A 26,361-nucleotide genomic window follows, 5' to 3' on the forward strand; every position below is an offset into this window, starting at 1 on the left:
ACCAAAGTACCCTGGAAATCCTTCATCCCAGAAACTGAAGTGTGCATGCATGTCTATTTAACTGGAGTAATTAAGACGAGGATCAAGAATCTTCAACTGAATTATGGGGGATTATTTGCCTTTTTAATAGTATCCCATAGTGGGAGCTAATAGCTAATACCCATAAGTGGGATTAACTTTTCATTGGGAGGTCAGGAGTTCGAGTCTCCCCACTTGTGTGTGGGTGTTCTTCCGTTTGAGGGCTTTTCTTTTCTTTTTTTGTTTCTATCCTATATATAATGGGCTTATTTCTTGTATTGGTTGAGTTGTTGGGCTTGGTTATTTCGTGAATTCTCACAATTGATGTAGGATTCAGAGATTTGTACTATATACTTTATATTTGATTTAAAATGATCTCTTATATCGTTTGGGAAAACAAAAAAAACACCATGGGAAGGAGAGGGACACGTAATCTCCCTTCTAATCTAACAATAAACAATAATCATCATTCTTTATTTTGTTTGTATCTCACCCTAGCCTAACACAGATAACTCCCAATCTTTTTCAATCCTACCTAAAACCAACCTGACATTAAATGTGTACCTTAGGGTTTAGCCACTTGATTTTGCAAGGAGAAAGACTTAACGCTTACAATTACTATATTGAAGCATGATAATCAAACGGTTAAAACTCATCAACATGGTACTTTCCTTTTCTTTTTCTTTTTTTTTTTTTCCCTTTTCAGAGCAGGACCTTTACGAGGGGGAACTCCATGAACATTCGATATTGTATTTGAATGAGCTGATTTATAACAGGGAGATCTTAAAAATATGTTTCAAACAAATTAAACGGCACCGATAATTTGTTTGGTCATATACAATCCGGTGTATATGTACACCAAATGATGTACCCATAGTTTTTTTCTTTTTGCTTAAAAATACAACTTATGCTTTTTTGTTAATACCATTTTTGGTTTGGAAAGAAAATCTTTGAAATGAAAACAGAAGAACCCAAAACAGAATGTAGTCCCTTTACGTCTTACAAATAATAAAATCGTATTTTTCTTAACAAAGTAAGCCAAGATCAAGTATTAAGGTTCCATTTATGTTACATTTGTGGGGAGACTTAAGATACCTAACCTTATTATCTCCTCTAGCCTAAACCTCCAACCATTTCTCTTTTGTATAATCTGCTTTCTATCTCCTTCTTTTTCGGATTCGCAATGGCGAACAGGATGATCAAATACAAAGAGAGAGAAAGGAGGGAAATGAAGGGAATTGACGTGTTTAACACTGTGTTTGGATGGATGAAAGATTCAAGAAGGAGAAAAAAGTGGTAAATTAAGGCATAGTACATAATACCAACTTTTTTCCTTTTCTTCTACGTTTCCTTGTTTCGTTTGGTGCTAGACATTACTAACTCTTCTGTTTCTCCAGTTCTATATTCCACTTTTTATGTCTGTAAATGTTTTGCCAGCAGTGCTACGCACACGACCACCGCTAAAAACTCCAACTCCAACTCTCTCACATATATGCGTGCCCCACACTGGCTGGGCCCTACATGCAAGTGAGTGGGTTGTGGTTGGTGGTTGTGTACCTATCGTTTCTCTGTATTTTGTGCCTGTATACGTCAATTTCAGGGAGAAGCACAAAATTAGACTGCAGATCTGCCTGCACATAGCTTGTTTTGATTTCATACTTTTACAGGCCCTTAATTCTTTTTCAAGTAGTGCAAATAATTACTGATCTAAACAAACTGCCCATTTGAGTAGCTATTGGGGACTGGTTATGTTTTCTTGATTTTACATATCAGAAAATCAACTTGTATTAACCAAACAGATTTGTTAAATAAATAGCATTTATATGAATTCTAATACTCATCAACTCTATTTATTTCTTCTATGTCAATGTTCATGTGAAAAAAAGAAAACAAGACTCTTATGCACTTACAATCACCTAAGCAGTTGTATGCATGGTAATGTTCATCAGCAAAAGCTTGATCAACCGAGCTCGAAGCCAACTGTTGATTCAGAAAAACAGAAGGGAGGCAATTACAAGGCAATCACGAGCCGATATCGCTCAACTCCTCATGTATGGCCAACATGATGATGCTTTAGCCAGGGTAAAAGTTCTCACTTCAGCTACACATAGAAAAGTACTTCCATTTCATGCAATCTCTTGACATTCTATAATCTTTTGTCTTAAAAATCTAGGTCGACCAACTGCATAATGACCAGTGTATTTTATCCGCATACAATCAAATCGATATCTACTATGAAACGGTCCATGCCAATCTCCGTGAAATTGGCAGCCGGAGGTATGCATTGTGGCATTCTGATTCATCGCGTTTTTTGAATTTGTGGTACTTAATGACTGTTCTTGTGTCTTGGTTGATGGCTGCAGTAAGTTGTCCCATGAAGTTGTTGAAGCAGTTTCGAGTTTGGTATTTGCTGCCTCAAGATGTGGCGAATTGCCAGAGTTGAATCGGATAAGATCTCTGTTCAGAAAACATTTCGGTAATGAGTTTGAGAGAGTCAATGTGGAATTACAACCTGGGAATTTTGTGAACTCCCAGATAAAATACAACCTAGGAAATAATTCCATATCGGATGATGTGAAGCTTCAAATGACCAGCGAAATAGCCAGAGAGTGCACTCGATGCCTGCAGCCTGATCAAATAAGTCAAGAGAACTGTGTGCCACATTATGAATCTTTGGATTCGAGAATCGGAGATGTTAGGGATAGCAACGGGAAGCATCGAAGGCAAGCTTCAAAAATCAAGGATATGGTGTGGAGAATTGGGTCGAAAATTTCCAAGTCGGGTTCCAGGAATTTGATTTCAAAACGGTGTGATCCTAATGATATTTCATCAGAAAGTTCACCTCCAATTCAAGACACGTTGACTGTCTACCTCGATGACCTTAAAGACGAGTCATCAAGGACTGAAGATGTCAATGGGAGGAATGTGGCTAAGGGTTTGGGTTCACAGAATAGGACTGTGAGCTCCAAGGGTAATAATAATGTGAAGAAGAATTTAGCCCAGAGACGCGGTGCTTTAATCAAAACAGACGCGGCGTATGGACAACACGATGGATCGCTTTACAAGAACCAAATGAGTGATCAAACCATGTTGATCAAAGAACGCCTTTCAAGGAGCAAGACTTATAATGGAAGAAAACTCGAACGGAACGAAGACTCGAAGCCTCGGTTAAGCTACGTGCACCCGAAGCTTCCAGACTATGATGAGTTAGTGGCCACATTTACAGAATACAAGGAAGAGTACATGAAGAGCAATTCCAATGACAGAACTCTTTCTAAGTGGATGCGGTTGTTTTGACTGAAATGTATTGTGCTCTGTCAAGACTGTTTGATAACATTATAGATTAGCAAATGTCCGTGCCTAAAACACGCATCCACTCTGACTAACGAAGGATTCGGAGCTCCATCGAGACTTTTAATTTTATGACTGGACTTTTTTCTGATGAAAACTGTTATAATATAGTAATCATATAATATCATAATCCTGTCCTGATAGGATTACGATATTATACGATTCCCCTGATTTTATTTTGATTGTAATTGATTACGATTTCATTATAATTAGAATGATTCCTTTACATAGTTAGACTCCTTCCCCTTGTATAAATAGAGGCCTTATTGTATAGTTTTATCATTAAATTCAATAAAACATTTCTTCTCTCATATTTTACACGATATCAGAGCTATAAGATCTAGGTCATGTGGATATTTGCTCTTGGCGGGCGGCCTAAGCCTCGTTGTCGTCCGCCGGGCACTTACTTCCTTTGTCAATCTTCTCCACGCTTTTCGGTTGCCTACACCCACCAACGCTCATGGCTTTTCGAATACTGGCTTCTTCGTTTTTCTGTTTTTCTTGGTTTCTCCTGGTTTTCTTCTTGGCTGTTCTCCTGGCTCTTGGCTCTCCTGATCATTTCTCTCTCCTGGCTTCTCTTGGATTGGCTTGGTTGTTCTTGGTTTCTCTAGGGGGTTTTTTCAAACTCAAGTTGGTAAACCTACTTGAGTTTGAGGGGGATGTTAAGATAATGAAAATATTGTGATAGATTATAGTTGATAGAATCGATTGTAATTGATTAGAATCAAGAATTTGATTATTTTTCCATAGTATAAGATTTGATTTTGTTTCCATATTTTAGGATTCCACTCTTGTATAAATACAAGAGCCTATGTACATATTAATATCGAATTCAATAAAACTTCTCTTCAAACAATTGTGAACTCCACTCAAATAGATTTTTAAGTATTTTTGTTGGTCCATGAAAGGGACAATTCTTCTTAAACCCATATTAAGTAAGCATATTTGCTTTCTTGTTGTTTACACCCGTTTTTGTCAAAGTCGTTGGGCTCTGAGGGGTGGGTCATGTGGTAGTATGGCCCATTAGGTTAGCTTGTCAAATGCAGACTCATTTGGGCCTCATTCTGGTTGGGCCAGGCGTGGTTTGGTTGATCGCTCAAAGCCGTTGATTGCAAGTTGATTGGGTCCCTGCCTAGTAGCATCATGTCCCTGGATTATCGGATACGGTTACACATGATTAGGGGCAGGTAGAGGTGTCGAATGGGTCGTGCCGTGCCGGCCCAACCCATTTATTCCCATGCTTAGTGTGCTTTGTGTCGTGCTGCTGGTATGAGTTGGATTGTGGATTGCTATTACTAGAGCCTTATTGGAAGTTTTTCAGGATATTCACTGCCATAAATATGAGAAGACAGGGTAGGCCAAGGGCTCCGCGCCTCAATATTCAAATTTTAGTTAATTATCTTAGCTTCTCAGCTTTTACCACTTTAGTTTTTCACAACTTTGTTTTATTTCCTTTCATCAAAGGCTCCTAATTCCGATATTAGAGAGCTCTAGTTTATTTTCTTTCTAGTTCATGTACTTTTGTTAGTTTATTCACGGTAATACAAGTGGCATTCGGTTTTTTTTTTTTGTTTAATTGTTGTTATTCATTGAATTGTTAAGTCCTTCACGAGCAAAGCATCAATGAATCAAATTTTCCGGACCTTTTCCAAAGGATTGTGATGCAGTCGTGTGCATGGAAGTCAAAAGCAGGGAACTACGGTTCTCTTTTCGTTTAGATCATAACACAGTCTTGGAACGCCCTTTCAACCATACTTGCTCAATGTTCCCTATCGTCAGGGTATACGTTGTTTGTTCCCTGAACATTTCGGTCGTAACACGCGTTAAGACAAATAAATCAAGGCAGAGAGACAGCGAGAAGATTTGGTCATGACAATTTCCTTTTTTTAATATACAAAAAAACACCATAAAGAAAGCGTGTGAAAGTGAAAGGAGATGAAGTCTTAAAGATTTGTTATTTTGGACTCATTTTCATTATTTTTATGATGATTTTTTTATCGTGCGGCTACAATCTCTATAGAAACTAGTAGTCGGACAAACGTAAAGGTTGTTCTTGTTAATTTATATCATTGAACATTTTAAAATTTCGATCTGTTCTAGTATTATGGAGATAATCGGTTTCTCAGGGAATTTTTACGCATGGACCAAATATGGTCGAGATTCAGCATATACCAAGACTTGTTCAACAAAAAAAACAGCATATACCTAGCTAGGAAAGATCTGCGATACGTTGGATTGTTAATTTCAAGCCCTGTACAAATCAAATTGATACCTAGGAAAGATATGCGCGATACTTTGGAAGCTGATTTTCAGCTCTTTTTTATTGCAGCAAACAATTCTAGTTTTTACTACAGTTTAATCACAATCCTAGAGCTACCAAACTCCAATTCTTATATCCAAGTTAAATAAAGACATTTGGCCGGCAAGATTCGTTTTGATATTTTTTTAAAAAAAGAATCTACACAATCCCAAAAATCACGAGATACCAAACTCCAATTCCATGGTCTGATTGATAGACCATTTTGATTGCTATGAGGTAATCTGCACACTTTTCGGGTAAGGTCGGCTCCCAGTATCATACTTGTCTTTCTGTCATATCTTTTATTATGTTATTGTGCCTAGACATCCAATAATGGATGTCTAGGCACAATCACGGGATACCAAACTCCAATTCCATGGTCTGATTGATCGACCATTTTGATTGCTACAAGAGAACCTGCACACTTTCTGGGTAAGGTCGGCTCTCAGTATTATACGTGTCTTTCTGTCATATCTACTCTTATAGTATTTTCTGTCATATCTACTCTTATAGTATTATGTTATTGTGCCTAGACATCCGATAATGGATGTTATCATATATCCATTTTCAAGATTTCTTCCATGTTGGCCAAGTACTTTTAAGTTCACAACTTTTAAGTACTTTTAACTTTGACAATGATATGATGAGAAACCTTAAATTTATTAGGTTTTCTTTGCTCTGGAAAAGAGTTATTGATGATTTTTCTGATACTCCAATAGCACATAGAACCGCAATGGACATTTAAAAAGTGACGGTAAGAGTATTTGACATTTAACCAGTATAATTCGTTTTGATTGTGGCATTTAAAATCCACACAATCCGAAAAATCGTTTGATATGTTGGCCAAAATAAACATTTTATATCACAAATTGATGATGACACATACAAGAAATCGTAATCGGTGTTGCCTTCGCTAATTGAATCATCTATATAATTTCGAAAAGGATAATTGTGTTCTGGCAATTAAAACTGAATTTGAAGTATTAAATCTTGTTTCTAATCAGGGGACACGTACGGGTCACATGTTCTTAAGGCTCTTCTCACGCAAAGTAAGTGAGTGACCATGGGTTCCTATTTAACTAGCATCTAAATTTCTAATAGTGTTGGGAAATTTCCGACCTCACCCCGCAACGGAAGCATAACAAAAATATACACACGCAAAAGAGACACACAAGAATTACGTGGTTCGTCCCCATCGGCTACTCCGAGAGAGAGAGAGAGAGAGTTTACTATTGAGCTCATGAGTCCTGATACCATGACTTTTCACAATGATTTTTACTCACTCTCATACCTCCATTTTTCTCTCACATCTATTCAGGGGCAGATGCACGTTGAACCAGAAGGGTCAAGTGACCCCCTAAACTTTTCATTTTTTGTGATTTTACCCCAATTAGTATATAATATTATTTCATTTAACCCCTAAAAATTGCACTTGGTGCCCCATTAACATTTAGAAATTCTCAAAAAGTATGGAAATAATTCCTTAATCAATGTGCTTAACTTTCTCCATAAAAAATAACTCTTTGTCCCGATCATGCATCTACGGTCAATCATTCTATTGTCTGTGTTTATTTTTCAAAATCTATTAATTATATGTGTTTTGTGAGATTTACAACTTTGATTCCTATCTTAATTGCTAGGCATTTCATCTTATGGTTTAGATATCTTCAAATTTATGTTGTTTGCATGTGAAGTGAATTTGTGATTTTGAATATAGTAAAAAAAGGGAAATGATATTGACACTTTAAAAATTGATGCAGGCACTCCAAAAAATAAAGAAAAGTGGCTTTGGAATTACACTAATTTTGGAGTGTCTGCATCAATTTTTGGAGTGCCAATATCATTTCCCTAAAAAAAAAAACACATCTCTACAACCCCTAAAACTTGGACTTAAAATAGTTTTGTGCTTGATTGGGAATTTTTTTTTTCAAACTTGTGATTCATATAGTGCCCCTCTTGTCTTCAATTCTTGGATCCGTCATTGCATCTATTCTCCTCTCACCTCACGACCAGTATACCCGGCAACTCTCGAAGGAGCTGCCCTCTCACACACACTATATATCTCTTCTTATTTGTGCTCTCGGTCTGCCAGAACCCATATGCAGAGATGAACAATATATAAAGCACAACGAGAAGGTTCTTGAAGGAGACCTTTGGAGCACCCAATGTAAAGTCACATACTGCCATTGACTAAACGCATCAAATGCTCTCCACTGTCCAAAGCTAATTAACTTTTTCTTTCCATTTTCCAAGTCCATTCAACGACGTGGGAAAACCCCAACACATAGCACGCCAACATTCATTATATTCTGTGTGCAAAAAAAAAAAAAAAAAAATCCATTATTTTCACTATTAAATTATTTTCATATAAAAAGTTTCTACTCTAGCAAAATTAAGGGGAGGTGATGCACATTTTAAAATGCAAAAAGTACCCACGTAAGCTAGAGCATGACTTTATCTCCGGGGTCAACTATTTTCCTCAAATTCCTTTATAATTGGCTTAATTGGCGCTCACATATTTTTCTTGAAAAAAAACATCATGTGTTGCAGATTTGGTGATGAATCTAGATGCATTCTCTATCTAGATTCATCACCTTTTAAATTAAATCCATACTAGCTAATTAAGTGGATACGTTGAAGGCTCGTGAAATGGGGTTGGGGTGAGTTCCTTGCCCTTGGAAGGGATTGAACCAACCAGAACCCACGACTTGGAGATCCGAAAAAGTGATAATGATAATGCCATGGGGTGCTTTCAGAAGTCTTCTCACAAATAGTCGTCCTCTAATACCAGTATATAGTGATAGCGGATTTGGAGGGCCTGCTGTGAGGATCAGCTGTACCTTGAAATTAAGGGCACGGTCTCGAGGCCATATTCACTACCCCAACTTCCACCTCTAAGACCATGTTTGCTCGATTTAGGGGTTAGAAAAAAACCGTCAATCTGTAAATCTAGACCGAACTGGTGGTTTAATTGGTTCTGGTTTTTTTTTTAGTAGCTTGGTTCGGGCACGATTTAGAAATATAGAAAACCGATTAAGATGGATTGTTTCAAAGCCTCCACCACCTCATCCATGATTTCTTCTCCTTTTCCCACTTCCACAGCTTCACTGCCCTCCTCAATGTTGACTCCTTCTAGTTATACACTCCTTCCGTTGGGCCAACATCGAGGTGGGAGTCAACATCTGTGGGTTTGACACCTTCAGTTGGCCGAAGGCATCTTGACGATCAGAGAGATGTCATTTAGGAACTTTTATTTGGAGTTTATAAAATTAGAATAAACTTAGATAGTGTGACTCCGTTCCGCTAAGATTTTTTTAAGTACTTATTTTCAACTTTACGAGAAACGTCATTCTCTCACAATAATACATCACCTTTAATTCAAAATATTTAACTACTTATTATAGTTTGTGAAACACACCCTAAATCAATTAGTAAGAGATACTCCACTTGTTGCATCCACATCCATATCTTTTTAAATTAACATCAGTTATGATTTACAGTACTTGGAGATTTTTCAGCCCTCTAAGGCCACTCTCAGTTATTAATAAGTGCGAGCATCTTCAAGGGAGGTAGTACAATTTTACACCATATATGGGTTTCGTATACATGTGGCAAGTTGAAGAGCGACTTGCAATAGGTCCACCATTAAGTTTTTTTTTTTTTTTAATTACTTGTTTAATTTTAAAGGACCCATTTTGCTGAAGAAATTAATTAGTTCACCAATCATAATTAGTTATAGATTTGATGAGACGACAGTTTGAAAGAGCCCCTTCCAAGTCTTCAAACTTTGAGAGACAGAGAAAGAGGGATGTAGGTGTAGGCGTAGCAAGCGCTACCTCCCTTGGAGCACGTTTTGTTGACATGGTTTTCTTAACTGTAGTCTCCGTTCGGGTTTTACTACCTCTCTTCGAGATGCTCTAATGTAAGTTTAATATCAGCATACTTACCAAAAAAAAGTTTAATATCAGCATAGAATTAGTCGTTTCTGTCTTAAAAATAATAAAATAATTGTATTTTTGTTAATATACTAAGTCAAGACCGAATATTTAGCTTCAATATATATATGTGCTACACTTTTGGTAGTCTTAGACCTTACTATCTCCTCCAGTCTCAGCCTCCATAGCCATTGTCTTATTTGCTTTCCATCTCCTCCTCCACCTCCACCACCACCTCCTCCTCCTCCTTCTTCTCAGGATTCCCAATGGCAACTATGGTGATAATAAAGAAGGAAACACTGGTAATAGATGTGTTCGGACGGATAAGAGATTCAAGATGGAGGAACAAGTGGTACAAAACACACCCATAATACCAACTTTTACGTTTCCTTGTTTCTGGTGGTGCTAGCTAGGCTTCTGCTTCTGCTTCTCTATTTCTATGTTTCCTTAACATGTCTGTAAAATGACTTGTTCGGTAAAAGTTTTGAGGGAGGTTTCTGGGGTAGTAAGTAGAGAGAGAACTTGTAAGAAACCGTGTTGAGAGGGGGGGAAGGTTCTGGGAGTGAACAAACGGTTGTTGGTCTATTCGAGTCCATTTGATTGATTTGACTTTCAATACTTATAATGTTTTTTTTCCATAAAACAAACAAGATTCTTATATGTGCACCTACAAAATATTCACCTGTTGTATCCTTTGTGATGTTCAGCAAAAACTTGATCAAACAAGCTCGAAGTCAATTGTACACTCAGAAGGTTCGGAGGGAGGCAATCACAAGGCAATCGACAGCCGACATCGCTCAACTACTCATGTCTGGCGAATATGATGGCGCTATAGCCAGGGTAAGAGTTCTCACTTGAGCTACATGTAAATAGTACTTCCATTTCATGCGATCTATTGACATTTTAACATTTTTTTGTCACAAAATATAGGTTGACCAACATCATCAGAACGAGTGTCTATTGTCTGCATACGGTCAAATTGAGAAATTCTGTGACACTGTCCATACCAATATCAATGAAATTAGCAGCCGGAGGAGGTATGCGTTGCTGATTGATCATAACATATGTTGAGTTTGTGATGTTTAATGACTGTTTTCTATGTTTTGGTTGATGGTTCGGGTGTAGGTTGACTTATGAAGTTGTTGAAGCAGTTTCAAGTTTGGTATTTGCTGCCTCAAAGTGTGGCGAATTGCCGGAGCTACACCAGATAAGAATCCTGGTCAAAAAGCATTTTGGTGCCGATTTTGAGAAAACAAGTGTAAAATTACAACATGGGAATTTTGTGAACACCAAAATAAAGTACAACCTTGGAAACAAATCACTATCAGATGATGAGAAGGTTGAAATCATAAGCGAAATAGCTAGACAGTGCAAGATCCCCCTGAAGCCTGATCAAATTGTTGTGGAAAAACCTGTGCCACAGTATGAATCTTTGGATACCAATGGGGAAGATCAAAGGCAGCCTTCAAAAACCAAGGCTAAGTTCTCGAAAATTGGGTTGAAATTTTCTGTGTTCGATCCTGGGAGTTTGATGCGTATGTGTGCAAGGAATAATGATTTACCACAGGGACGTGATGCTTCGACAAAAACAGACGGGGCGTATGCGCAACTTGATGGATCAGGTCGTGAGAACAAAATGAATGATCAAACCATGTTGATGAAACTAGGCCTCTCAAGGCCCAAGACTCATAGTCGAAGGGGACTTTTACGGAATGAAGACTCGGATCCTCAGTCAAACAATGCACACCCAAAGGTTCCAGACTATGATGTGCTAGTGGCCACATTCTCAGAGTACAAGGAAAGCAATGCCAATGACAGAACTACTCGTAAGGAGAAGGGGCGGTTTTGATTCGTTTTTCTGTTACTAGATTGTGCCACAGATTGGATGCTGTAATTTTTCTTTCAACCATTGTCGATAACATTATCTGTAATTTGTTTCTCGGGAAATTGTAAAAATGGATTCTTTTCGGTAGATACTTCCAGCAGATGTTACAACTCCTTTACCAGTAAGTTAGGAAACCAATGATCCGCATATACGGCTTTGAATTTATTGCCAAGATTCATTTAAACAATCTCCACAGATCAAACATTACCGTTCCTGATGATCAGCACATAACAATGCTGTTCAATAAAGCAGCATATACCAAGGAAGTATGCGTATATGAGATCAAAGGCATGTCCAAATTTCAAATTCTTAAGATTCAGTACACAAACCAGGAGGAACAAATTGTTCGGATATAGCTGCACAGGGCTAAAAATAGTCATAAGACAAGTTTCTGAACAGAACCAAATAATAAGCAAAGGAAGAAAGAAGCTTGTGTTGTACCGAGGGACATTACAGGGGTTTCACAAATACAAAAACAAAGATAGCAATTATGATTTACGTATGATACAAACAAATTCTCAGGGGATATCCATTCGGATTTCAACATACTCAACAAAAAGTGCTTACAAACTCACTAACTTTCACACTCAGAAATGGTTACGACAACTCATGGCAGCAACACTCGATGCCTTATTGTGCGTGGCAACCGAAAGACCTATGCATTGGCTTGACAATCTATCGATTTCCGTGGGTAGGTTTTCCTTTTCTTCTGCAATTTGAAGCAGGGGAATAATGAAGTGGCGTGTAAAGTGTAAACATAAGCATTCGAGCCAGCATCAACATTGATCCATACCTTGAACTTGTTGGCTACTTCCTGCTTTTCCGACCAAAAAAGAGAAGCTTTTTGAATCCTTTTGTAGCTTTAGAAGAGTGTTCACCGCTGTTCCACTTTTTCCGTGAGTGGTTAGGTGTCATTATTTCATCCTCTTGTGACTGTTGGTGGTGTTTCCACTTGGACGACAGATAGTCCAGGCAGAATATCAAATGGTTCCTTCGCCCCATAGCCTTATCAGTGTGCAAGTTCTTCGGTGATGATGGAAAGAAATGTAGTAACTTCAGGAAAAAATTGAGCACGGCTATTAGAAGCTGTCAACTCGTTATCACCTTTCACATAATCCAGTTGTGCAGAACGATCTTGAATAGGCATGGAAAAGTTCCCCTTAGGGGATTCCTACCACAGATGTTACCCTCCAAAGACTCTCCCGGCAGATCCTTATCTCCATTTTTTCTCAATTGAGAACATTCTATGGAACTCTTGCTAAATATTTTCAGAGTCATCAATGAGTGACATCATAAAGACATGCAACTTAGGATATTTATGCATCCAAAGAGACAATCCAGCAGCTGGATTCATTGGATAAAACGATGACATCACACTTACTAGGCCTTAAAAGTCTGCACACCATTCCATGGGAAGGAGAGGGACACGTAATCTCCCTTCTAATCTAACAATAAACAATAATCATCATTCTTTATTTTGTTTGTATCTCACCCTAGCCTAATACAGATAACTCCCAATCTTTTTCAATCCTACCTAAAACCAACCTGACATTAAATGTGCACCTTAGGGTTTAGCCACTTGATTTTGCAAGGAGAAAGACTTAACGCTTACAATTACTATATTGAAGCATGATAATCAAACGGTTAAAACTCATCAACATGGTACTTTCCTTTTCTTTTTCTTTTTTTTCCCTTTTCAGAGCAGAACCTTTACGAGGGGGAACTCCATGAACATTCGATATTGTATTTGAATGAGCTGATTTATAACAGGGAGATCTTAAAAATATGTTTTAAACAAATTAAACGGCACCGATAATTTGTTTGGTCATATACAATCCGGTGTATATGTACACCAAATGATGTACCCATAGTTTTTTTCTTTTTGCTTAAAAATACAACTTATGCTTTTTTGTTAATACCATTTTTGGTTTGGAAAGAAAATCTTTGAAATGAAACAGAAGAACCCAAAACAAAATGTAGTCCCTTTACGTCTTACAAATAATAAAATCGTATTTTTCTTAACAAAGTAAGCCAAGATCAAGTATTAAGGTTCCATTTCCATCCATTTATGTTACATTTGTGGGGAGACTTAAGATACCTAACCTTATTATCTCCTCTAGCCTAAACCTCCAACCATTTCTCTTTTGTATAATCTGCTTTCTATCTCCTTCTTTTTCGGATTCGCAATGGCGAACAGGATGATCAAATACAAAGAGAGAGAAAGGAGGGAAATGAAGGGAATTGACGTGTTTAACACTGTGTTTGGATGGATGAAAGATTCAAGATGGAGAAAAAAGTGGTAAATTAAGGCATAGTACATAACACCAACTTTTTTCCTTTTCTTCTACGTTTCCTTGTTTCGTTTGGTGCTAGACATTACTAACTCTTCTGTTTCTCCACTTCTATATTCCACTTTTTATGTCTGTAAATGTTTTGCCAGCTGTGCTACGCACACGACCACCGCTAAAAACTCCAACTCCAACTCTCTCACATATATGCGTGCCCCACACTGGCTAGGCCCTACAAGCAAGTGAGTGGGTTGTGGTTGGTGGTTGTGTACCTATCGTTTCTCTGTATTTTGCGCCTGTATACGTCAATTTTATGGAGAAGCACAAAATTAGACTGCAGATCTGCCTGCACATAGCTTGTTTTGATTTCATACTTTTACAGGCCCTTAATTCTTTTTCAAGCAGTGCAAATAATTACTGATCTAAACAAACTGCCCATTTGAGTAGCTATTGGGGACTGGTTATGTTTTCTTGATTTTACATATCAGAAAATCAACTTGTATTAACCAAACAGATTTGTTAAATAAATAGCATTTATATGAATTCTAATACTCATCAACTCTATTTATTTCTTCTATGTCAATGTTCACGTGAAAAAAAGAAAACAAGACTCTTATGCACTTACAATCACCTAAGCAGTTGTATGCATGGTAATGTTCATCAGCAAAAGCTTGATCAACCGAGCTCGAAGCCAACTGTTGATTCAGAAAAACAGAAGGGAGGCAATTACAAGGCAATCACGAGCCGATATCGCTCAACTCCTCATGTATGGCCAACATGATGATGCTTTAGCCAGGGTAAAAGTTCTCACTTCAGCTACACATAGAAAAGTACTTCCATTTCATGCAATCTCTTGACATTCTAAAATCTTTTGTCTTAAAAATCTAGGTCGACCAACTGCATAATGACCAGTGTATTTTATCCGCATACAATCAAATCGATATCTACTATGAAACGGTCCATGCCAATCTCCGTGAAATTGGCAGCCGGAGGTATGCATTGTGGCATTCTGATTCATCGCGTTTTTTGAATTTGTGGTACTTAATGACTGTTCTTGTGTCTTGGTTGATGGCTGCAGTAAGTTGTCTCATGAAGTTGTTGAAGCAGTTTCGAGTTTGGTATTTGCTGCCTCAAGATGTGGCGAATTGCCAGAGTTGAACAGGATAAGATCTCTGTTCAGAAAACATTTCGGTAATGAGTTTGAGAGAGTCAATGTGGAATTACAACCTGGGAATTTTGTGGACTCCCAGATAAAATACAACCTAGGTTTTAATTCCGTATCGGATGATGTGAAGCTTCAAATGACCAACGAAATAGCCAGAGAGTGCACTCTATGCCTGCAGCCTGATCAAATAAGTCAAGAGAACTTTGTGCCACAATATGAATCTTTGGATTCGAGAATCGGAGATGTTAGGGATAGCAACGGGAAGCATCAAAGGCAAGCTTCAAAAATCAACGATATGGTGTGGAGAATTGGGTCGAAAATTTCCAAGTCGGGTTCCAGGAATTTGATTTCAAAACGGTGTGATCCTAATGATATTTCATCAGAAAGTTCACCTCCAATTCAAGACACGTCGACTGTCTACCTCGATGACCCTAAAGACGAGTCATCAAGGACTGAAGATGTCAATGGGAGGAATGTGGCTAAGGGTTTGGGTTCACAGAATAGGACTGTGAGCTCTAAGGGTAATAATAATGTGAAGAAGAATTTAGCCCAGAGATGCGGTGCTTCAATCAAAACAGACGCGGCGTATGGACAACACTATGGATCGCTTTACAAGAACCAAATGAGTGATCAAACCATGTTGATCAAAGAAGGCCTTTCAAGGAGCAAGACTTATAATGGAAGAAGACTCGAACGGAACGAAGACTCGAAGCCTCGGTTAAGCTACGTGCACCCGAAGCTTCCAGACTATGATGAGTTAGTGGCCACATTTACAGAATACAAGGAAGAGTACATGAAGAGCAATTCCAATGACAGAACTCTTTCTAAGTGGATGCGGTTGTTTTGACTGAAATGTATTGTGCTCTGTCAAGACTGTTTGATAACATTATAGATTAGCAAATGTCTGTGCCTAAAACACGCATCCACTCTGACTAACGAAGGATTCGGAGTTCCATCGAGACTTTTAATTTTATGACTGGACTTTTTTCTGATAAAAACTGTTATAATATAGTAATCATATAATATCATAATCCTGTCCTGATAGGATTACGATATTATATGATTCCCCTGATTTTATTTTGATTGTAATTGATTACGATTTCATTATAATTAGAATGATTCCCTTACATAGTTACTCCTTCCCCTTGTATAAATAGAGACCTCATTGTATAGTTTTATCATTAAATTCAATAAAACATTTCTTCTCTCATATTTTGCACGATATCAGAGATATAAGATCTAGGTCCTGTGGATATTTGCTCCTGGCGGGCGGCCTAAGCCTCGTTGTCGTCCGCCGGGCACTTACTTACTTTGTCAATCTTCTCCATGCTTTTCGGTTGCCTACACCCACCAACGCTCATGGCTTTTCGATTACTGGCTTCTTCGTTTTTCTGTTTTTCTTGGTTTCTCCTGGTTTTCTTCTTGGCTGTTCTCCTGGCTTTTGGCTCTCCTGATCATTTCTCTCTCCTGGCTTCTCTTGGCTTGGCTTGGTTGTTCTTGGTTTCTCTAGGGGGTTTTTTCAAACTCAAGTTGGTAAACCTACTTGAGTTTGAGGGGGATGTTAAGATAATGAAAATATTGTGATAGATTATAGTTGATAGAATCGATTGTAATTGATTAGAATCAAGAATTTGATTATTTTTCCATAGTATAAGATTTGATTTTGTTTCCATATTTTAGGATTCCACTCTTGTATAAATACAAGAGCCTATGTACATATTAATATCGAATTCAATAAAACTTCTCTTCAAACAATTGTGAACTCCACTCAAATAGATTTTAAAGTATTTTTGTTGGTCCATGAAAGGGACAATTCTTCTTAAACCCATATTAAGTAAGCATATTTGCTTTCTTGTTGTTTACACCCGTTTTTGTCAAAGTCGTTGGGCTCTGAGGGGTGGGTCATGTGGTAGTATGGCCCATTAGGTTAGCTTGTCAAATGCAGACTCATTTGGGCCTCATTCTGGTTGGGCCAGGCGTGGTTTGGTTGATCGCTCAAGGCCGTTGATTGCAAGTTGATTGGGTTCCTGCCTAGTAGCATCATGTCCCTGGATTATTGGATACGGTTACACATGATTAGGGGCAGGTAGAGGTGTCGAATGGGTCGTGCCGTGCCGGCCCAACCCATTTATTCCCATGCCTAGTGTGCTTTGTGTCGTGCTGTTGGTATGAGTTGGATTATGGATTGCTATTACTAGAGCCTTATCTTATCGGAAGTTTTTCAGGATATTCACTGCCATAAATATGAGAAGACAGGGTAGGCCAAGGGCTCCGCGCCTCGATATTCAAATTTTAGTTAATTATCTTAGCTTCTCAGCTTTTACCACTTCAGTTTTTCACAACTTTGTTTTATTTCCTTTCATCAAAGGCTCCTAATTCCGATATTAGAGAGCTCTAGTTTATTTTCTTTCTAGTTCATGTACTTTTGTCACTTTATTCACGGTAATACAAGTGGTATTCGGTTTTTTTTTTTGTTTAATTGTTGTTATTCATTGAATTGTTAAGTCCTTCACGAGCAAAGCATCAATGAATCAAATTTTCCAGACCTTTTCCAAAGGATTGTGATGCAGTTGTGTGCATGGAAGTCAAAAGCAGGGAACTACGGTTCTCTTTTCGTTTAGATCATAACACGGTCTTGAAACGCCCTTTCAACCATACTTGCTCAATGTTCCCTATCGTCAGGGTATACGTTGTTTGTTTCTTGAACGTTTTCGATCGTAACACGTGTTAAGACAAATAAATCAAGGCAGAGAGACAGCGAGAAGATTTGGTCATGACAATTCCCTTTTTTTTAATATAAAAAAAAACCCCGTAAAAAAAGCGTGTGAAAGTGAGAGGAGATGAAGTCTTAAAGATTTGTTCTTTTGGACTCGTTTTCATTATTTTTATGATGATTTTTTGATCGTGCGGCTACAATCTCTATAGAAACTAGTAGTCGGACAAACGTAAAGGTGGTTCTCATTTATATCGTTGAACATTTTAAAATTTCGCTCTGTTCTAATATTATGGAGGTAATCGGTCTCTCAGGAAATTTTTACGCATGGACCAATTATGGTCTGAGCTAGATTCAGCATATACCAAGACTTGTTTTCAACAAAAAAACAGGATATACCTAGCTAGGAAAGATATGCGATACGTTGGATTGTTAATTTCAAGCCATGTACAAATCAAATTGATACCTAGGAAAGATATGCGCGATACTTTGGAAGCTGATTTTCAGCTCTTTTTTATTGCAGCAAACAGTTTTAGTTTTTACTACAGTTTAATTACAATCCCAAAGCTATATACTGTAATGGATTTTGAGACCCTTTTGGCCATAGGGGTCATTAGGAGTGTTGTCCCGGCAAAAACGACCCAGTTTTGTGCTTGGTATAGGTCTCCAGTTGGCCATCCCTTTATTTCCGTTTCTGATTAATGATTTATTGATTTTTTTTTGGATTCCACAAATATTATTCTTAAAATTATTGATTTTTTTTTTTGGGTTTCACAAATATTATTCTTAAAATCTAATATCAGTAAGGGCTGTTTCAGAATTTCAGAATTTCTACGAATTCTGAAACAGCTCTTATTGATAATGGATTCAGCTAGTTTTTTTTTCCAGGAGTCCATAGAAATATTATAAAAGAATTAGCAGTTTAAAGCATCTTTATGGGACCTGAAATAAAAATGGCCCCAAAAATAATCAAAAAACCATTAATATCTTGCGGATGGGTATCAAACGAGGAACAAACAAGCATAAAAGGGGACCTTTCCCAAGCACAAAAAGGCGTGGTTTTTGCCCAGAGCTGACCCTAACGTCCAGCAGGATCCCCAAGTCCATGCTGTAATATGATCATAAGATTTCAATAGGACTTTTACACTGTGTAATACTATTAATGTTACACATTAGCGATGCAATACAAGTACTCCCTCCGTTTCAAAAAGGATGACAATTTTTGAAACTCGTGTCATTTTTCATCGCTTATATATTTCAATCCAGTATAATGTTTTTTATGAGTTTGAAAATTTTGTATAATAGCACTAATCGAGAACTATCAAACAAGATCAATATTACATATTTTTTGAAATCCATATTGGAAGATATAAGAAATCGAAATTGGCACAGATATCAAAAATTGACATGCAATTTAGAATAGAGGGAGTAGTAAATATTCTTATATCCAAGTTAAAAAAAGACATTTGGCCGGCAGGATTCGTTTTGATAATTTAAAAAAAAAAAAGAATCTATACAATCCCAAGCCATGGTCTGGATTGATCGACCATTTTGATTGCTACGAGGGAACCTGCACACTTTCCGGGTAAGGTCGGCTCCTAGTATCATACGTGTCTTTCTGTCACATCTATCCTTGTACAGTATTATGTTATTGTTATCGTGCCTAGACATCCAATAATAGATGTTATCGGATGTCCATTTAACCCTAAAAATTGCACTTCGTGTCCCATTGACATTTAAAAATTCTCAAAAAGTATGAAAATAATTTCTTAATCAATGTGCTTAACTTTATCTATCAAAATAACTCTTTGTCCCGATCATGGATCTACGGTCAATCGTTCTATTGTTCGTATTTATTTTTCAAAGCCCATTAATTATGTGTGTTTTGTGAGATTTACAACTTTGATTCCTATTTTAATTGCTAGTCATTTCATCTTATGGCTTAGATATCTTCAAATTTATGTTGTTTGCATGTGAAGTGAATTTGTGATTTTTGAATATAGTAAAAAAACGCATCTCTACAACCCCTAAAACTTGGACTTAAAATAGTTTTGTGCTTGATTGGGAATTGTTTTTATCAAATTTGTGATTTTTCAAACTTTTGATTCAATTCTTGGATCCGCCAATGCATCTAATCTGTTCTCACCTCACGACCAGTATACCCGGCAAATCTCGAAGGAGCTGCCCTTTCGCACACTATATATCTCTTTTTCTTTGTGCTCTCGGTCTGCCTGAATCCATATATATGCAGAAATGAACAATATATAAAGAACAACGAGAAGGTTTTTGAAGGAGACCTTTGGAGCACCCAATGTAAAGTCACATACTGCCATTGACTAAACGCATCAAATGCTCTCCACTGTCCCAAGCTAATTACTAACTTTTTCTTTCCATTTTCCAAGTCCATTCAACGACGTGGGAAAACCCCAACACATAGCTCGCCAACATTCATTATATTCTGTGTCCAAAAAGAAAAAAAAAATCCATTATTTTCACTCTTAAATTATTTTCATATAAAAAGTTTCTACTCTACCAAAATTAAGGGGAGGTGATGCACATTTTAAAATGCAAAAATTACCCACATAAGCCAGAGCATGACTTTATCTCCTGGGTCAACTATTTCCCTCAAATTCCTTTATAATTAATTGGCTTATTGGCGCTCACATATTTTTCTTGAAAAAAAAAATAGTGTGTCGCAAATTTGGTGATGCATTCTCTATCTAGATTCATCACTTTTTAAATTAAGCAGGGGAAGGGATCTCTTCTCTGTAACACGCACGTTCACATATGTACAAATCCATACTAATTAAATGGATGCGTTGAAGGCTCGTGAAATGGGGTTGGGGTGAGTTCCTTGCCCTTGGAAGGGATTGAACCAACCAGAACCCACAACTTGGAGATCTGAAAAAATATAATGATAATGGCATGGGGCGCATCCACAGTGGAATAATCAAAAGTTGCCACATCATATTTTGATTTTTCATTTAAGAGATTGCTAAGGTTAGCAATGTAGATTTCCACAATGACATAATCAAAATTAAATAATCAAAACTTGTCACATCACATTTTCAACCTCTAAAAATTGTCACCATATAAAATAATTTTTTAAAAATAGTTTTCAAACTAATAAAAATAGGTTATTAGAAATAAAAATATTTTTTTTGAAAACTTTTATTTTGAAAAAAACACTTTTTGGAAAAAGTTTTAAAAAACAGTTAAGATATATTTTTTTGAAATAACAATTTTTGAAAAAAAAGATGGTTTTACTGTTTTTGCAAAAAAAAAAACTTTTTTTAAAAATATGAGAGAGAGAGAGAGAGAGAGAGAGAGAGAGAGAGAGAGAGAGAGAGAGAGAGAAGGTTATGAGTCTACTTGATTGAGAAAATGTGGAAACTACTAAATTTGGTTATTGGCAAAAGGTTGCTAGTTTTGATTATCCAATAGCCAAAATTTAATAAGTTGCTAAAAGGTTATTAAGTTTGATTATGCCACTACGAGCACTTTTTTGAAGAAATATTGCTAATTTTAGCAACCCTATGGTTTTGATTATTTCATTATGGATGCTCTAATACCATATTGTGATAGCGGACTTGGAGGGCCTACTCTGAGGATCAGCTGTACCTTGAAAGGGCACGGTCTCGAGGCCATATTCACTACCCCATCTTCCACCTCTAAGACCATGTTCGGGAAGTTATTACTCATGCCGACAACAATGGTTTCACTGGACAAGAGGAAACCAAACTCCGGGGCTGAAACTTTATTTGCTTCAGCTTCATAAAATCAAGCAGTAAAAGAAGACGGGAGACATCAAAACAGTAGCCAATTCTATTTGCTCGATTTAGCGGTTAGAAAAAAAACCGTCGATCTGTATATCCAGACCGAACTGGCGGTTTAATTGGTTCCGGTTTTTTTAGTAGCTTGGTTCGGGCATGATTTAGAAAAACTAAAAACTGATTAAGATGGATTGTTTCAAAGCCTCCACCACCTCATCCATGATTTCATCTCCTTTTTCCACTTCCATAGCTTCACTGCCCACCTCCATGTTGACTCCTTCCATTTATTCACTCCTTCCGTTGGGCCAACATCGAGGTGGGAGTCAACATCTGTGGGTTTGACTTTTTCAGTTGGCCGAAGGCATCTTACATGACGATCAGAGACATGTCATTAGGAACTTTTATTTGGAGTTTATGAAATTATAAAAAATTAAGAGATACTTGTTGCATCCAGATCCATATCTTTTTTAATTTAACACCAGTAGTTATTTACACTTGGAGCTTTTACAGGCCACTCTCAGTTACAACGAGCATCTTCAAGGGAGGTAGTACAATTTTACACCATATATTGGTTCTATACACATGTGGCAAGTTGAAGAGTCGCTTGCAACAAGTCCACCCTACGGGGCTCTTCAAACATTATGCTGTGTTTGAATGAGTTTTTGAGGAATTTTTTGGGGTAATGAGTGAAGAGAGAAATAGAATAATGATTGAAAGTAGAGGTAATGAGTGGAGAGAGAGATAGAGAGATAAATGAGAATAATGATTGAAGATAGGGATAATAGATGAAGAGTAATGATTGAAAGTAGGGTAATGAGTTGGAAATTTTTTTCCAAAAACCAAACTGAACAAGGCAGTTCTTTTTATTACTTGTTTAATTTTAAAGGATCCACTTTGCTAAAGAAATTAATTAGTTCACCAATCTTAATTAGTAATAGATTTGATGAGATGACAGTTTGAAAGAGCCCCTTCCAAGTCTTCAAACTTTGAGAGACAGAGAAAGAGGGGTATAGGGTGTAGCAAGCGCTACCTCCCTTGGAGCACGTTTTGTTGACATGGTTTTTTTAAATGTAGTCCCCGTTCAGGTTTTACTACCTCTCTACGAGATGCTCTAATGTAAGTTTAATATCAGCATAGAATTAGTCGTTTGTCTTAAAAATAACAAAATAATCGTATTTTTGTTAATATACTAAGTCAAGACCGAATATTTAGGTTCAATATATATACGTGCTACACTTTTGGTAGTCTTAGACCTTACTATCTCCTCCAGTCTCAGCCTCCATAGCCATTTTGTCTTATTTGCTTTCCATCTCCTCCTCCACTTCCACCTCCACCACCTCCTCCCCCTTCTTCTCAGGATTCCCAATGGCAACTATGGTGATAATAAAGAAGGAAACACTGGTAATAGATGTGTTCGGACGGATAAGAGATTCAAGATGGAGGAACAAGTGGTACAAAACACACCCATAACACCAACTTTTACGTTTCCTTGTTGCTGTTGGTGCTAGCTAGGCTTCTGCTTCTCTATTTCTATATTTCCTTAACATGTCTGTAAAATGACTTGTTCGGTAAAAGTTTTGAGGGAGGTTTCTGGGGTAGTAAGTAGAGAGAGAACTTGTAAGAAACCGTGCTGAGAGGGGGGGAAGGTTCTGGGAGTGAACAAACGGTTGTTGGTCTAAGTCCAGTCCATTTGATTGATTTGACTTTCAATACTTATAATGTTCTTTTCCATAAAACAAACAAGATTCTTATATGTGCACCTACAAAATATTCACCTGTTGTATCCTTTGTGATGTTCAGCGAAAACTTGATCAAACAAGCTCGAAGTCAACTGTACACTCAGAAGGTTCGGAGGGAGGCAATCACAAAGCAATCGACAGCCGACATTGCTCAACTACTGATGTCTGGCGAATATGATGGTGCTATAGCCAGGGTAAGAGTTCTCACTTGAGCTACATGTAAATAGTACTTCCATTTCGTGCGATCTATTGACATTTTAACATTTTTTTGTCACAAAATATAGGTTGACCAACATCATCAGAACGAGTGTCTATTGTCTGCATACGGTCAAATTGAGAAATTCTGTGACACTTTCCTTACCAATGTCAATGAAATTAGCAGCCGGAGGAGGTATGCGTTGCTGATTGATCATAACATTTGTTGAGTTTTTGATGTTTAATGACTGTTTTATATGTTTTGGTTGATGGTTCGTGTGTAGGTTGACTTATGAAGTTGTTGAAGCAGTTTCAAGTTTGGTATTTGCTGCCTCAAAGTGTGGCGAATTGCCGGAGCTACACCAGATAAGAATCCTGGTCAAAAAGCATTTTGGTGCCGATTTTGAGAAAACAAGTGTAAAATTACAACATGGGAATTTTGTGAACACCAAATTAAAGTACAACCTTGGAAACAAATCACTATCAGATGATGAGAAGGTTGAAATCATAACCGAAATAGCCAGACAGTGCAACATCCCCCTGAAGCTTGATCAAATTGTTGTGGAAAAACCTGTGCCACAGTATGAATCTTTGGATACCAAATACCAATGGGGAAGATCAAAGGCAGCCTTCAAAAACCAAGGCTAAGTTCTCGAAAATTGGGTTGAAATTTTCTGTGTTCGATCCTGGGAGTTTGATGCGTATGTGTACAGGGAATAATGATTTACCACAGGGACATGATGCTTCGATAAAAACAGATGGGGCATATGCGCAACTTGATGGATCAGGTCGTAAGAACAAAATGAATGATCAAACCATGTTGATGAAACTAGGCCTCTCAAGGCCCAAGACTCATAGTCGAAGAGGACTTTTACGAAATGAAGACTCGGAGTCTCAGTCAAACAATGCACACTCAAAGCTTCCAGACTATGATGTGCTAGTGGCCACATTTTCAGAGTACAAGGAAAGCAATACCAATGACAGAACTACTCGTAAGGAGAAGGGGCGGTTTTGAGTCGTTTTTCTGTTACTAGATTGTGCCACCGATTGGATGCTATAATTTTTCTTTCAACCATTGTCGATAACATTATCTGTAATTTGTTTCTTGGGAAATTGTAAAAATGGATTCTTTTCAGTAGATACTTCCAGCAGATGTTATAACTCCTTTACCAGTAAGTTAGGAAACCAATGATCCGCATATACGGCTTTGAATTTATTGCCAAGATTCATTTAAACAATCTCCGCAGATCAAACATTACCGTTCCTGATGATCAGCACATAACAAGGCTGTTCAATATAGCAGCATATACCAAGGAAGTAAGAGTATATGAGATTAAGGGCATGTCCAAATTGCGAATTCTTAAGATTCAGTACACAAACCAGGAGGAACAAATTATTCGGATATAGCTGCACAGGGCTAAAAATAGTCATAAGACAAGTTCCTGAACAGAACCAAATAATAAGCAAAGGAGGAAAAAAGCTTGTGTTGTACCAATGGACATTACAGGGGCATACAAATACAAAAACAAAGATAAGAATTATGATTTACATATAATACAAACAAATTCTCAGGGGATATCCATTCGGATTTCAATGTACTCAACAAAAAGTGCTTACAAATTCACTAACTTTCACACTCAGAAATGGTTACGACAACTCATGGCAGCAACACTCGATGCCTTATTGTGCATGGCAACCAAAAGACATATGCATTGGCTTGACAATCTATCAATTTCTGTGGGTAGGTTTTCCTTTTCTTCTGCAATTTGAAGCAGGGGAATAATGAAGTGGTGTGTAAAGTGTAAACATAAGCATTCGAGCCAGCATCAACATTGATCCGTACCTTGAACTAGTTGGCTACTTCCTGCTTTTCCGACCAAAAAAGAGAAGCTTTTTGAATCCTTTTGTAGCTTTAGAAGAGTGTTCACCGCTGTTCCACTTTTTCCGTGAGTGGTTAGGTGTCATTATTTCATCCTCTTGTGACTGTTGGTGGTGTTTCCACTTGTACGACAGATAGTCCAGGCAGAATATCAAATGGTTCCTTCGCCCCATAGCCTTATCAGTGTGCAAGTTCTTCGGTGATGATGGAAAGAAATGTAGTAACTTCAGGAAAAAATTGAGCACGGCTATTAGAAGCTGTCAACTCGTTATCACCTTTCACATAATCCAGTTGTGCAGAACGATCTTGAATAGGCATGGAAAAGTTCCCCTTAGGGGATTCCTACCACAGATGTTATTGTTGGAATATTTTTAATAAAATAAATATTAGTATTAACTCCTCACCTTTAGTGTTTTACCGTTACAATATTAATGTAGTATTGAAATATTGATTACAAAATAAAGAGTATTTATGCTCTATCATTATCTCTATATTAATGGTTATTACTCCTATATATATGTGTATCTCATATAAGGGAATTAAGAGAAAAAAATAGAAAAGACAAAAACTCATGTTCTTAGAGATGTACAAAAAGAGAGATACAAATATGTTTGTGTGAAAGTTCACATTCTATTTTCTATATTTTCTATGTTGATTGGGCAACTCGGTTCGTGACTCGTTCAAACCTCTCGGTGGTCGTGAACATCGGATGAGGAATGCTTGTGAGCGCTTGGGTTTAATCTTGGGGCTAGTACACTCCGGTGGAACCTTCACGAGGGGAGGAATATTAGCCTTAAGACAGTGACTACACGACTCTCAATCTCACAGGCAACATCTTTCCTACTTTCACTATTTTCGTACTCTCATGTTTTTCTTATTTGTGTCTTTGCGATCATGTAGTCCAATGATTCTTGTTATAAAATGATATTTGTGAACCAAAGTTCTAACAGTTATCCTCCAAAGACTCTCCTGGCAGATCCTTATCTCCATTTTTTCTCAATTGAGAACATTCTATGGAACTCTTGCTAAATATTTTCAGAGTCATCAATGAGTGACATCATAAAGACATGCAACTTAGGATATTTATGCATCCAAAGAGACAATCCAGCAGCTGGATTCGT

At 37.4% G+C, this 26,361-nt stretch overlaps 4 protein-coding genes across 4 annotated transcripts; all 4 read left to right on the forward strand.

Moving 5' to 3' along the window:
• Positions 1-2,316: 2,316 nt before the first annotated feature.
• On the forward strand, positions 2,317-3,315 carry LOC131328719 (uncharacterized; the record flags this gene model as incomplete). The annotated part of the gene is made up of 1 exon (XM_058361625.1): positions 2,317-3,315. A coding segment is annotated over one exon (999 nt), but the record flags the coding sequence as incomplete, so codon positions are not given.
• Positions 3,316-9,866: 6,551 nt separating this feature from the next.
• Positions 9,867-11,575, forward strand: LOC131329242 (uncharacterized). Its single transcript, XM_058362334.1, has 4 exons — positions 9,867-9,955; positions 10,311-10,443; positions 10,534-10,640; positions 10,729-11,575. Exons 1-4 carry the CDS (start codon positions 9,870-9,872, stop codon positions 11,450-11,452), a joined length of 1,050 nt encoding a protein of 349 aa, XP_058218317.1. The 5' UTR covers positions 9,867-9,869; the 3' UTR covers positions 11,453-11,575.
• A 2,099-nt stretch (positions 11,576-13,674) lies between these two features.
• LOC131328720 (uncharacterized) lies at positions 13,675-15,788 on the forward strand. Its single transcript, XM_058361626.1, has 5 exons — positions 13,675-13,787; positions 13,929-14,018; positions 14,441-14,573; positions 14,665-14,768; positions 14,855-15,788. Exons 1-5 carry the CDS (start codon positions 13,675-13,677, stop codon positions 15,786-15,788), a joined length of 1,374 nt encoding a protein of 457 aa, XP_058217609.1.
• Positions 15,789-22,683: 6,895 nt separating this feature from the next.
• On the forward strand, positions 22,684-24,478 carry LOC131329243 (uncharacterized). The gene is made up of 3 exons (XM_058362336.1): positions 22,684-22,878; positions 23,228-23,360; positions 23,451-24,478. The coding sequence occupies exons 1-3, from the start codon at positions 22,793-22,795 to the stop codon at positions 23,589-23,591; spliced, it is 360 nt and encodes a 119-aa protein (XP_058218319.1). The 5' UTR covers positions 22,684-22,792; the 3' UTR covers positions 23,592-24,478.
• Positions 24,479-26,361: the final 1,883 nt, after the last annotated feature.

Source organism: Rhododendron vialii, chromosome 6a (genome assembly GCF_030253575.1).
Source record: "Rhododendron vialii isolate Sample 1 chromosome 6a, ASM3025357v1".
Classification (NCBI taxonomy): domain Eukaryota; kingdom Viridiplantae; phylum Streptophyta; class Magnoliopsida; order Ericales; family Ericaceae; genus Rhododendron; species Rhododendron vialii.